The sequence below is a fragment of the Haliotis asinina genome, chromosome 8, assembly GCF_037392515.1.
Source record: "Haliotis asinina isolate JCU_RB_2024 chromosome 8, JCU_Hal_asi_v2, whole genome shotgun sequence".
In the NCBI taxonomy this organism is placed as follows: domain Eukaryota; kingdom Metazoa; phylum Mollusca; class Gastropoda; order Lepetellida; family Haliotidae; genus Haliotis; species Haliotis asinina.
The window spans coordinates 46,393,844-46,409,013 of record NC_090287.1 but is presented as its reverse complement, the minus strand read 5'-3'; the positions used below and the strand labels follow the sequence as shown (position 1 = coordinate 46,409,013).

Here is a 15,170-nt window from a genome sequence, read left to right as displayed (position 1 = left end):
AAATGAAACGAAACATATTGGGTGTGAAAACAAAAGTTGCCCTAGTTTGAAATGTAAAATGTAAAATTCTGTTTTTAGAGTGTGTAGCATTTAATAAAAAAAATTCCAACATCCAATCGACTATTCATTGTTTTGAATGGCTCAATACCTTTATGTGTGGAAAGAGCATCATAGCAGGAAAGAGGAAATTAAATTAAATATAATGCAAAGATTTGACACTTTATAAGTAATTGTCCAAATTTCCATGCAGCATGACGCCATAACAGAACCAAAATCATGCAGAACAACAATGTTGATTATCAGCATTTCTGGTTTCTTCTCATACTTACAATGAAAACGAGAACCCTGAATCACAGGAAGAGTCCTTGCAAATCCTGTCAGCGAAGCCACCATTTTGAAAGAAATTGGTCATTGGTTGTGATGTCATACATCAACATTGTTGTACATATTTGGCCATTTCCCTGAGGTGAAGGTCGGATGAACAAGAGTAAACAAAAAAGTTTCCGATTACACTTTCAATACTATGATGTATATTTTCAGATGTTTTGTATATGGTTCAGATATTTTTTCATGAAGCCAATTTCATTATCTATTTTTAGCCTTATTCAATATCACATCATATGTGGATATAGGGTGTACGTTTTTATTCTTTGAAAGGTTTTGTTTGATTGAATAGAAATTGCGAAATAAGTTGACACATTTACAGTAACGAACCATATATAAACCTTTACACAAGTGCTAGTAGATTAAACGTAGTCATAGTGGCAACATGTACTTTAGTTCCTCTATTCTTACGGCAAGTACTTTAGTTCCTCTATTCAGTGCATTGGGAATAATGCTGCAGGCCATTGGACAGCGATTAATTTAGACAAACTGATAATATTAATGGAAATGATTTATACATTTTATCTAGTAATTAAGTGAGAAAATCCAATTATTACGATAAGACAGCCTTCATTTAAAGACATTTACATTGATATTGAAACTGTGTTTCTATTTTGAAATACTTTGGTCTCGCTGTAGTACCTCTTAAGCGATGTATGACATGGATTTAGGACCCCATGGAATGACATGGATACAATGTCTTTGTGAAACGGTTGTAAAGCAGGTCGGAAGAGGGTGGGAAGCAAGGCTGTCTGGGCTACGACCTCCTAAATTTGTGAAACGCAGCCCAGAATTTCAAAATCGTTCTTTTTTTCTCCCATCTTGGCACATAGATAGATTTGGTAGTGTACTGGTTCCTTTTGGTAGTTTTGCAATTCTGGATAAAATATATATATGTATCTGCGTTTCCATGGCTACAAGTTCGACTTAGACTGAATTTGGTAGAGGTGGTCTTATCTGATATGGATGACTGTGTCTTCTTGTTATATTGTTATATGAAAATATTCCATCCTTGACATGAATTGCTGAGTGTCCATCTGGTTACAGTCAGTTTGAGAAGGACCATACCTATTCTTACGGCAAATAATGATATAGAATCTCTTTAAGAAACACTGATTTTCTATTTTCAACTGGCCAACAAATAATAAGTTATACTTTACCCAATATTCTTGTCCATTTGCAGTCTTTTTTAATTTTTATTCTTAAAATAAGATTTTATGTAAACTTACATCATTGTGACCAGTCATGAATAAGATGAAACGTTTTGTTGTAATACCATTTATTAAACACAAAATGCCATAGTCACACACACATGTATTCCCCGCAAAGATAACATCAATGGGTAGGAAATTGTTATGTTTATAAGCTAGGTAAATGGTAACATACACAGAGCGAGACTGACGCTAGCGACGTCTGTCGCTAGTGGATCACATGACTAGTCACATGATTACATTTTATGTAAACTTACATCATAGTGACCATTCATGAATGAAACGTGTTGTAGTACCGTTTATTAAACACAAAATGCCATTTTAAAGAGAACAAGAATTGAAAGTATGGCACGTTCGGCATACTGAAAACAACACTTTTAACTACGGTAGTAATGTAAAAGAAAAACTACCAACACGAAAAGCACAGTGATATAAGCATGTACCATCTTCACTGAAGCGAAAAGAAAAAAACCTGGGAAAAGGAACAATTTTGCATTACACAAGAAGAACATTGATATTTCACTGGATGGTGTCAAGAACATTGCCTGAGTAATGTGAGGGAGTACGGAAATGTACATAATGTCTGAAGCATACATCAGATGATTTCCAAAGACCAAGTTTTTGCACAATGTTGGGGTCTGTGCCTTGATCGATTGCTGTAGTGGCACTACAGCATTATACGGACGCTTCAACGACAAAAACACGGGCTGAGTTGCAGGTCGAACTGACGCAGTCCTGTCTATGTATGTACGTAATGCAGTCACAGGGCACATTTTACTGTCTCTATGAGACGGAATAGAGACAGTGAACCCAGTCTGTTGGGTGTTGTTCTTTATACCAAAGAAAGTCACAGTAGCACTGCCGTCTGGCTGAAACTGAAGCTGGTCACATGTAAAAAGTCATTTGTCAAGGTGACCCGATACAGGTTCAAATGTCACAGATTTGGGGGCGATATCTGACGGTCTCAACATTACAGTGAGAGCGAGTAGACATATGGTCTTTAATCTCAAATCTTTGATAGGGAGATCACAATTGTCAGGCCACCTGGAAAATAATGCCCGAAATAAACAAACGGGCTTAACACTAGAGCTTTTCATGCAACACGAAGTACCTGACTTTATCAGCCCTTTCAGTAATAGCTGTAGAAACGGATCACGCATGATATTGTCCACATCAAAAGCATCAAACAAATGTCCAAATGCCACAACAGCTGTATTGAGTACTGATCTAGGTCGCGGTGACTTAAAACACAAGAATACACAAAAATTTGGCTAAAACCGCTGAACTATTGGGAGGATAAACATAACTAGGCTGTCTACAAAAGTCATACAATTTACAAATGGCCCTGTTATAAGACTGTCTAGTACTTTCTGCTAGACACATAGGAAACTGTTTAATACATCTGTCCAACCACTTCTGTTGTACTAAACGCGACCTCCATAAACTCTCCAGGCATAAACCTTCCATGCTTTGTTTTGTTGTGGTTCTGGCAGAACTCCCATAGACTTAAACGTTGTGGGGTGATTTGGTAGACGTAATGGTGGTGCCCGGAGGATGTCCTGTAGAACCTGAAACCAAGGTTGACTTGGCCAATACGGAGCGACTATCAGAGCATACCCCCTCTGATCTACTATCTTGTTTAGAACATGCTGGAGAATGCAATGGGGCATTCACGTAATTGTTCTCCTCTCCCCAGTCTACCTGTGCGAGGGTGTCTACTCCTCTGGACATGGGTTCCCAATGTATACTGTTGTAGCGGTCCACGGTATGCGGGACCCACAGTCTGTCTATCAGCCGAAACAGTTTGGGATGCAACAACCACCCGTAATTGTCCATGCAACGAGATAGGAAGTCGGCATGCTGATTGTTGACGCCTGCCATATGTTTGCAGTGCAGTGGCACTCCATTCTCAGTGACCATAGCCCATATACCTTTCGCAATTTGTGTCAAAGGCTGTGAGGGCCCGCCTTTGTTGTTCACATAGGTTAAAACTGTACTGTTGTCGGTGAGGATCTGAACATTTAGTCTGCACACTAAGGAGATGAACGCTATCAGGGATAACAATATCACCATCAATTCTCTGAAGTTGGACGACATTCCGGAAATGTTTGTGTTCCAATTGCCGGATGCTTCTCTGGTCTCTGATGTTTGCAGAACCCCACCCCAACCTACTCTGGAGGCGTCCGTTATTATCTGAGCATCGATGGATTTGTGACATAACTCTATGCAATTAAAACTTTAACACCAGACAACCACCAGCTTAACTCTTCAACAGTGTGTGAATCCAGAGTCAGGAGTGAGTCCCACGTTGTACGGGAACTCAACAGGTGAAAACGTTATAAATAGCTTGCCCGGACCTACAGCCCATGAAACAGAAACACATTTCCCCCACACACGAGCAAGCGAATGAGCTGTAATGGTTTTGCTTATGAAGAATCCGGCGAATATCTCACTTGAGCTTCACCACTCTTCTCTTGGTGGCTTTTATGATAACAAACCCACTATCAGAGACTGTATTCACTGAGTATCCAATGTATTCAACAGATTGGCTGGGTGTGAGGACACTCTTACCAAAATTGATACACACACCTAGATCCAGTAAAGTATCAGTTAATAGATCACGGTGGTCAGTTACTGACTCAATGGTGACATAAGAATAAAGTCATCAACATATACCACCAGTCTGATTCCAGGTGAATGCAGATATTTTACCACTGGTCTAAGAAAGTAATAAGGACTACAGCTGAGACCAAAGGGTAAAACACACCACCAGTATGTCTCTTATTATTCCAATCAAAAGTTGAGTAGTCTCTATCTTCTACATGCACAGGAATGTGGTGGAATCCATCCTTAATGTCTAGGGTAATTATAAAGTCGTCAGACTGAATCACACTTGCCATGTCCTTAATGTCCTCATTCATTTGAGAAGTCTGACTACAAAATAAGTTTAAATGTTTAAGGTTGTGCATTAAACAGAGTTTGAGGCAGCATTATGTAAACACTCCAAAGAAGCGGGTGAAATTCAACTGGTATTACACTGCAGTTCTTGAAAGAAACGGCTTGTATTTGGGTCATATTGCCCCTTGACTACTATGGCAGCATGTTTGTCCTGTAAATAGCCCATGTGGACCTTGAGAATGCTGAAAAGCGTGGTTATACTGTCCTCTGAGGGGGTACCGTCACCAACGGTTGCAATGACCTTCAAGGCCGTCTCAACATAACGAACCGACCTTGTAACACAGTTAAATTGTGCCTTGTCACTTGCGCCCACCCTGCATCTTTGTTCATTCAACTTCATCTCGGGCGACAATCTTAAACGCCGAATGAAGTCCTTAATTGCTTGGAAGTGCCCTTGAATATCTAGAGAATCCACATAATCAGGGTTACCTTGGGATAGGCTGGATTTGTGGTCTGTACTACCAACAGCCGGGGTCGATTCAGCGGAACAGACGTTTGACAGGAAAACATCTAGATTGTTGCTCAAAACGCTGCTGTAGGTGGTTTTGCTGGAGAAGAACTGTATTTAGTTTGTCAGCAATTTCATCTAATGAGACACGTGATTACACATATTTTACCTTACCTGATGCTACTTGACTTTCCTTGGTTAACCCTACCTTAACCAGCTGTACAAGAAATACCAGTTCTCCCCAATTTGAGGATGAAGATTTTTATGGATAGACAACTTCTTTCTTGCAGTCTTTTGCATGCTAACAATGTTAGAATCTGCACCTAAACATCACATCCACTGCAGGAAAGAAGTTGTCTGTCCAATGAAGTCTTCATCCTCACCATACCAACTTCCAAAATGCCACTTAAAGGCTCCTCAATTTATCAAAATCATCCCGAAAACTGCATGTCAATACCACCTTTCCACCGAAGCCAAATTAATTCCAGTTATTTTCAAACTATAGATCGTCTAACTTAAGCTGGCACAAGGATCATCTTTGACTATAAATAATGACAATTAAATAAATGTAACACTATTTACAGACGTTCTCAAATGGTTTACACAAGAAGGTAATCTGGAAGTTGAGTACACTGCCTGATAAATTCCATGCATTATTCATTATATTCACTTAACATTCACAAGCACTGCTTCCGAGTATTTCAAACTGGTTTCAGTTGAAAAAGATCATGAGGTGTAATGGCATTGAAAAGTTTCCATCCTTGAGTGCAAAAATGCATCCAGATCCCTAATTTGTGGGAAAATTGCTATTTTTGTCTATCTCAGGAAGCTTATATATATAATTGGACCAAATTGGGGTTAGCATCTCTGCAGTACTGAAATGGAAAGACAAGATAGAAAACAAATTGTAATTTGTTTTCCAGTACCACTGAGTTATCTACCATGGCCCATGCAGTCTTCTCTGTCCGCCTTCTGGTCAGAAGTGTCCAGAGTACATAACTTCAGTTAGGGTTACACTCATAATAAGGCTTCATAATTATGTATATCTTTTATCAGGCATTAATCCACAACTTCAGTACAGTATATATTCTACATTTTGATGTATTTTCTGTTATACTGTTAGATTTGTGGTGATGCTGAGTCACCCATTGCCATCTTTGAACAACATTGGTGCCTGCGTCAGTGCTGGCATATTTACCTCTGGCATCTGTTCCATGGAGACACTTAAGTGATTATTTCAGACCTGGTCGCTGTCTGGCTGTTTTTTTATCATCTCCTCCAACATTGTCTGGATCACTTTGTCAGCTTACACCTAGCCAAATCTCAACACTCTTCAGAGCCCCACGACCACTCACCTAATTCTCCTACCTGCAATCTCCCCTAGCACAGAAGCCTGCTTTTGCTGAAGAAGCATTCAACTGTCCACTCACCTCCTGTGACTGATATACAACACCGGTCTCAAATAAAGCAGTTAGATCTTCATAATCCAGTACATCACAATGCCATTTCAGATGGCGATTTAGCTAAAAGTAGAAACAAACAAAACTTAGGAAACCCTGTAGACCTTCAAATCAAATAGTTTGAGTTGAATTAAGGAACCCAGAAGAGTTGTCTTTTTCATTCCTTTGTTGTTGAAACAGATGGTGTTGGGTGTGAATTCATATCCATGACACACAGCAAATCCACAAAAAATCATCCTGGGGGTGTTGGTGATTCTGAGTATACAAAGCCATGAATATACGTGACAGGAACTTCCATCTATCCAGTTGTATCCTTTTGAAAGTACATGTCCATGGTAAATCCAGAAAATGAAGCCCTCTTTCTGCAGACTTGTAAGGATGTGTGTGAGAATGATGAAGTTTGGTACACAAGTATGCCCCTTGGTCACAACACACTGAAAACAATGACAAAACGGATATTGGCCAGCTGCAAGTTGAGTCATGTCTATGCAAATCACTGTGTTAAATCCACTACCATTACACTACTTTCACATACTGGGATGGAAGCAAGGGACATAGTTATGATTACTGGGCACAAAAACTGCCAGAGTCTGTCCATGTATAACACCGATTCATAATCAGCACTAAAGCTACAGTATTCTGCCGTACTTCAAACACACGTCGTAACCTGTCCACTTCCGTCCCCACCTTAATCCCCAATCCTTCAACTTCCACTTCCACTGTCCAGGACTCCATATGAAAGTTGGTATATCAGATCTTATGCAGACTGGGAATAGTAGCGTCGTTATTCAGAGTTACTTCCATGCATAAAGTTAGTGGAGACTAAACTTTGTGGAATCATGACTTGAATGGGATGAGTTGATTGTGATGCAGAATGAGAGGTGAATAATTCACTGGAGAAAAGGAAATAACTGTAGTTGCTCAAAGTATAAACTGTGTATTTTGTGATCTATTCATGCTACTTGTTACATATATACTGGTTACATACTTGTTACATACTGGAACCATACTGGTTCTTTAAATAGAGCAAATTACGTTCTTGAAAGTGTCTTATTTTGTTCATTACACAACTTGTCCCTCAACAGGACAATTCAAAGCAAAAGGCCACAGGAAAAAGGCCACTTTACACCTTGTGTTCTTGTGCTCCGAATAGTTCAGTTTTAAAACTCTTGTCATGCTACAGCCCGTTTTAATGAAAAACAGACTGATGAATTGCAAATTTTATCATTGTATAGAATTGGCTCATAAATTATAATAAAGCCCAGCTGAAATGATCATGTAAAACACCATGGTATACCATGGTAAACCATGGTTCCATGGATGTCCTTCAGTCTGTATCCAGGAAAATGAACTCTTTCAGAACAACTTTTCATGTAGTACAAATTCAGAAAGTGTAATCCCATTAGATTATATTTTTTAAAAGTAGACATCATGACAGTCATGACCAAAATCATGACTGAGTCATGAAATCATCTACCTTGAAGTTGTACAAGGGGCATCACAATATCTCTTAGAAGAAACAGGAGGCACACAAGTCTGAAGAACCTTCAGGCAGAGCAGTGGGAACATCACTGAAGATACCCAAACTGGTTCAAGGATAGCGAGTGACAGACTGAGTGTAGTTTTATGCCACTTTTAGCAACATTCCAGCAATATCATGACGACGGACACCAGAAAGGGGCAACACACACTGTACCCATGTGAGGAATAGAAACCAAGTCTTCAGTGTCAAGAGCAAATGCCTCAGGAATATATTCATCTAGCTGACCTTTATCTTCACTGTTTCAACATGAGTACCATTTCTTCAGAATCATCCAGAGGAAATCTGAAAAAAACACGAACAAAATTTAATAACAGTGTTTCCGTTTCAAAGTTTCTTAAGCATATTTTGAAACTGTGTTGTTTAAATGTATGTTTACAAATGCTCTAAATGTTAAGTATTTTTAAAATATTTCCGATAATTTTTCACCAGACTATAATATGCTACTTATAAAATATTCTTTACACTCATGACTTTAACAAAACATGCATTAGAGGTTAAAATTGGCTTCTAGATCACACGTGTACATTCATAACCAACTGTAATATTCTGAAATGTCTGCATTTCCCAATACTTTTAATTATCAGCACTATCTTAATATGGAAAAAAAACGTTTCTCAAAGTATTTGAATGTTAAATAAATGACAAAATGTGGTGGCACATTCGGGTTTGGTTTTCAAACAGTAGTTATTCCAAAGCTGAATACAAATACAATAAAAGGAAAATGGCATGTCCACAAAATTGCCTATAGCAATTACCTCCCTGTTTATGGTCATCTGAATGTATTTCTTTGAGTGCATAATCTAAGCCGAACAAACTGAATCTTTCAGAATGACCTTACAGGCGCCATAAACTTTGACATGTTATGCTCCGATAACATAATTTAAAGTTTCTTAGTCATAACGTTTTTTTATAAGTACCATCAGATACCAGTCATTTCTTAACATAAATGAGTGGAACATATGACATTAAAGCTCAAATTAAAGTTAATCACACATTACTCTTTCCGTTTGAGAGATATTCACTGAGAATGTATAAAATAAACACTTAATACACTGCTATAATATATATGTTATTGTGTAATGTCATTCTAATCAAAGGGTGTGGCTTACCCCTTCACCTATGTTCACATGTGCACCTTCTGGTAATCAAAACAATCTAAATATTGCAGCAGTGCTGTTATTTACTTACCGCTCATTCTCATCTCCATTGGAAATCAACTTGAGATGTATCCATCAGCAATAAGTCTGGTCTATTCCTTTATCATGAGTTCTTTACGTATCCATCATTGGATTATCCTCGAAATCCATAAATCGCAAATACATTAGGGCTATTCTTCTCTTAGATCGTTGTCTGTTGGCAAAGTTGTGTTTAGCACCTCTCACTCCTTTTTCTACGTGACTCAAAGCACTAGCAGCAATGGCATCGTGCTAGGAAGAGATCGCGTCCTTCCGGATCATCTCCATTCGGTTCATTCCGGAATGGTGCGAGCTGAAAAGAAAAATTACACCCAACACGTTTTGATAACTATGTGCACACAGTATGACCAGGAATATAATTGTAAGTACATACGTAATAATTAAGCTGTATGATTAAGTGTTCCGTTTTTGAAGTCGAAACAGATTGCAGAAGAACGAAGGGGGTGGCCGTGTTTTGGTGGATTATTCATAATTTTACAATGAAATAATGGCTAGAATTACAATATATAGGCATCAACATCAAAATCTGAATTTTAATATACATGTCGTAGTATTGTCAACGGTGTGAATCGCAATTCGTCGATCATAATGCGGAAGGACAGTTTCGGCACATATCCCCAGTCATAGAATTAATTTCATTAGTCAAATTTTACCTTATTTTTCATGGTCATATCGCACGTGATGAACAAGAAGTGACCATGGGATGTGTTCAAAAGTAGACAGCATTGATTTTTGTTCAATGGGTAGATCAACATACAGGGTTAGAAAGCTGTCACACAGATATATCGATATCAAAATGTTTCTCCACATTTATTTTTATTTTTATTATCAAGTGAATTGTTATTGTTTTTACTGTTCTATGCTTTTGCCTCACCATAAACAATGCGAAAGACAATACAATAAGTATCTGCACACTTGATAATCATGGGAGAAATTCAATGAATGACCGCTTACTTCCAAGTTTTACTTTATGGAATAAATATGAGTAAGAAAGGAAATTAGAAAACCTCCATGGTACCAAATGGTTACGCATCTATTAACAGAAAGTAAGTTTTACCTTGAACTGTCTATGCTTCTAAGACAACTCGTGGTAGACACAGAATTGTTTAGACTTCTGATGTACAATGTTTGTTGTGTTTATTGTAAAACAAGAAGAAAACCCATCAAGACACAAAAACTAGTAATACCACAAGAGACAGATTTACACAGTTTAATGGACAACTTTTACAAAGGGGTCACAGGAGAAATTAACCATGTGTATATTATCGTCAAATGTGCACAAGGTTATTTTTGTTTAGCTTTTCCTGAGTATAAGACGTCAGTTGTTCAGTTAAAGTAATGCTGTTGAATGCTCTGGTCATTTGTTTTTTATAAATGAAACACACAGTGTCATAAAATGGTCAGGTTTTGCCTTTTAACGTTTTTATTTATCACAGTTTGAAATGTAAAATAGGTCTGTGATGTCCATGGTCTACCATGGTATTGTCAAGGATGAACATGGTCTGCCATGGTAAAATATCAATGACCATTGTCTACCATGGTTTCTGGTGACCATGATCTATGATGGCCATGGTGACCATGGTTTAGCACAAACCAATGATCATTTGAGAGATGTTTAATGAATCATTATGTTCTTGTCATCTTACCAGTGAATGAACGTCTCTGTTCCAGGATCGCCTGACAAAAGGGGAAATGCTTAGATTTTGCAAGTCAGGTCTCATTCCAACTTCACTTGTTCATTTACATGACTGTGAAAATGTCACTATGGCCTGCAATGTATTCAAGGTATGTATATGTGTAAATTACTTTGATCAAATTTAAAATTTAAGCTATTGATATCCTGGTTAAGGAATATCAATAATTATCATGTCATTGATATTCCTTATATCATCTAAGGTGATATAGACTAATGGAAAACTTTCCAGATCATGTGCTAGTTGCTGTGGGAATTAGATAGCATGAGTGTGCTGGTCATTTGGGGCAATTAGACAGCAAGAGCATGCTGGTTGTAGTTGGGAATGAGACTTATTGTTGTAGGAATTAGATGTCAAGATCTTCAGCGTGCTGGTTGTTGGGGCAATAAGACACCAAAGATCATTGGATACCAATATGTTACACATTGCTGGAGATGCCACAGGGCTGTGGATTGGAAATGTAGCAGTTATCATTGTTGTAGTGTTCGTATTCCTGTTAATCAAACAGCTGAAATTAGCGTTTTCCAACATTTTTATTGCCCCGCCAAATATGTTGGAGGGCGTATAGGGTTACCCTCTGTGTCCATCCAAAACAGGGAAAGTACTCTATCCACTTGTCCACAAAAAAAAAAAAATGCTCTGTTGAATTCACTGAATTCACTGAATTTGCTCCATCCAATGGGGGTGTGTATGTTATCCACTTCTCCTCAAAGACTTTATGGACCCGTGAAGGTCCCGGGGTAGAAGAGGCCTTCAACAACCCATGCTTACCATAAAAGGCGACTGTGTTTGTCGTAAGAGGCGACTAACGGGATCGGGTGTTCAGGCTCACTGACTTGGTTGACACGTCATCAGTTCCCAGTTGTGCAGATCGATGCTCATGTTGTTGATCACTGGATTGTCTGGTCCAGACTGGATTAGTTGGAATATTGCGGCGTAAAACTAAACTCACTCAAAAACTTGATGGAATTCATTTAGATTATACATGTGCTATATAGACACTCAAAAGGCGTGCATCTCATATTTTGATTTTGTATTTTATTTATTTTTCCAATTTTAATCCTGTTGAATTTATCTCTGAATATAATGTTATGCAAGATGAAGTCTATCCACTATCTATCTCCACAAAAGCCACTCAACAGAATTGATTGAGCTTATATGTGTGTTTCTTTGGGACTCTTTGTTAATTCATATTTGACCAAACTTGTGTGTATTCAACTACTAATGTGTAATTTATGTTTGTATAGTTTCCTAAAATTGTTGATTGGATCTTGAAAAGCCCCTGGAAATGCATTAAATGATAAATGTGATGTCTGATGATCAGTATGAACCCTATTCCATTTTCAGTTATAGAAATAAACTTTATAATCTATGCCCTCAATGAAACAGGAACATCATACAGAGGATGACAGATATGACATGTTCATGAAATGTGCAGAATCACGCACCCTTTTGCATTGGCAAGAAGACAGTCTACAGGCAGCATTCAAAGCTTAGTGCTTTATTTCAATGGCAGAATGAAGTTCAGAAGATGCAATGTCTGCATTTATAGTCATCACAGCACAATTATATGAACCTACAGGAAAAGATTAATGCAGTCATGGTAAACTGAACACTCTCAGAGCCCAGATGTCAATCACAAATCATGAGTCTTGCATGTGCCTCCATGTGAATATAGTTTTACACATGAACACCAAGCATGTTGGCAATGCAGAGTATAGATATCATTCCATATCGCAAAGTCTAGGATCAACCTTTGCTCAGAGAGAAGAGAATGATGATCTTGTACCTGTTTACTTTGAAGGGGAGATTGCATCAGAGATACTACAGATTTGTCTGTGCTCCTGAAAGCCCAACAAAGAATGAAATGAAATAAAATCAGACATAATACAGAAACCAGGAAACTGTATCTATTTAATAGATAGACACTGACAGTGTATGAAAATAACCTTGCATCTCCATTGACTATAACTGTAGGAGTCACAAAGGAATATATCTCTATTGCATTGCAATATTTGAATTCTTTGCTCTTGTGTTATCTAATACTTCATACAGTTTGTTATATAGGGATATAGTCGACACCTCGTCCGTCCATCCGTCTGTAGTCATTTTGTTTCCTGAGCATAACTCAGAAATCATTCAATAGTTTTAGACCAAACTTGATAGATATAATAATCTCAACATATAGTTGTGCCTTTTGCTATTTACACAGTTTTGGCATTTTTATTTTTTTTTGTTTTTCCATGGAACATTTTGGTGTTAGTCTAATGATGGGGTGGACTTTGTTTCTGGAGCAGAACTCAAAAACCGTTTTCTGCGAAACTTGGTAGATATGTAAATCAGATCCTAAAGTGGTGCCTTTTGCTATTTACAGGTTTTTGTTATTTATCGGTTTCCATGGAAACATTTCAGACTTCCTCTCAAAATGGAGGGAGCAGAACTCAAAAACCGTTCAATATTTTTCTTCAAAACTTTGTGTGTGATATGTGTGGCAGACCCCACAGTGGTGCCTTTTACTATTGACAGGCTTTTGTAAGTTATTATTATCTCAGTTTCAGTGGAAACGTTTTGAATTTCATCTCAAAATGGAGAGATGGGCTTTGTTTCCGGAGCAGAACTCAAAAAATGTTCAATATTTTTCTGCAAGACTTCGTAGATATGTTTTGCAGACCCTAAAGTGGTGCCTTTTGCTATGTACAGGTTTTTGTGATTTATTATTTTCTCGTTTTCATGGAAATGATGCATACTTTGTCTGCAAGTGAGAGGTATGTATCGTTTCTGGAGCACACTTCAAAAAGATCCTGATATCTCTCAGCAAAACTTCATAGATATATGTGGTGGACCCCAATGTGGTGCCTTTTGCTATTTACAGGTTTTTGTGATTTGTAATCTTCTGGGTTTCCATGGAAACAGAGGGATGGGCTTCGTTTCCGGAGCACAACTGAAAAACTTCTAAACATCTTTCTGCAAAACTTAGCTGATATGTAAAGCTGTGCCTTTTGGTATTTACAGCATTTTGTGATTTATCATTTTCCCAGTTTCCATGGAAACGATTCTGACTTAGTCTCAAAATGGAGGTACGGGCTTCGTTTCCGAAGCACAACTCGAAAACCATTTATCTTTCAACAGATCTTGGCAGATATATGAGACAGATCTTGAAATGGTGCGTTTTGCCATTTACAGATATATGGCTTTTAAATTTTTCATGACTTCCATGAAAACGATTCAAACTTAATCTAAGAAAACATCAAGTCACTGTCAGATGATTTGTCCTTTCAAATATGTAGGGGCTGGGGGGATATGTCATCTTCTGATGACTCTTGTTTTGCCTTGGTATGGGCACAGGGATTTCAAACTGTCAAACCCAGAGACAGTTTAAAAAAATGATATCATAATTGTGTAATTTTGACCTCAGTAGGGTCATGTGACACAAATCTTTTAAAAATTGGACCACATCTGACTAACCACATTATGGCCTATGTTAAAGTAGATTCTGATCCATTGAGCCATAATATATGCATACAAGAGATAAGGGGCATTAAACTCCATAGTTTGGCCATTTTCCTTAAAATTGCTGCTCTCTTAATGTAACTCATTTTCACTGACCATATACAGTCTGGCAGCAAAAATATATACAAAATCAAATATGTGAATCTTTCCTCTTTAAATATCATTAACAAATGAGTAATACAAAAGTACCACGAACAGAATTCATCAACAACATCAGGCTGAGGATGAGAGCTTGATCATTGAAATTCTTTTGACTAGAATGTAACTGGCCAGCTGTTGGATGTTTGTGGCCAGTCAGTCAAGGGCTGTTGTTAAATTCCCTGACAAGTGCTCTTTTAAAATGGATTAAAGAATCTGATATTTGGAGGGACAAAGTTGAAACAGTACATTTCCTGAAATCTTTGTAAAAGATGTTGGTGTGAAAAAGCAAAGAAATGTGATCTCATTAACGCTTGTATTCCAAAATTCACTAAGTTTACTCACCAACAGCAGTTTCTGCAACCGAATCACAATGGCAAGGCAATATAAAAGCAAAATTTTGCAAGAAAAACATTGGTAATAAAATTCACATAGCTGCAAGGGTGGTTAAACTTCCTTGCATTAAATGAAACACCAAGAACAGGTGGGGTTTGTCTAGTTTAACACTCATAACATAGCTTAGGTGGATTTGTTTCACTGTTCCAACTACTATGCTTACCCCCGTGTAATACAAACCAATAATAGTGATTTGAATCTATGATTGTTCTTATGTAACTTTATCCCAGTG

At 37.8% G+C, this 15,170-nt stretch overlaps 1 protein-coding gene across 1 annotated transcript in view; it reads left to right on the top strand.

The window, feature by feature from the left end:
- The window catches only part of LOC137295441 (unconventional myosin heavy chain 6-like), a 468,840-nt gene that overhangs the window by 140,899 nt on the left and 312,771 nt on the right, over positions 1–15,170 (top strand). The window contains exon 20 of the mRNA XM_067826813.1: positions 10,872–10,985. Within this exon, the coding sequence (XP_067682914.1) occupies positions 10,872–10,985 (114 nt within the window). The remainder of the gene's footprint in view (positions 1–10,871; positions 10,986–15,170) is intronic.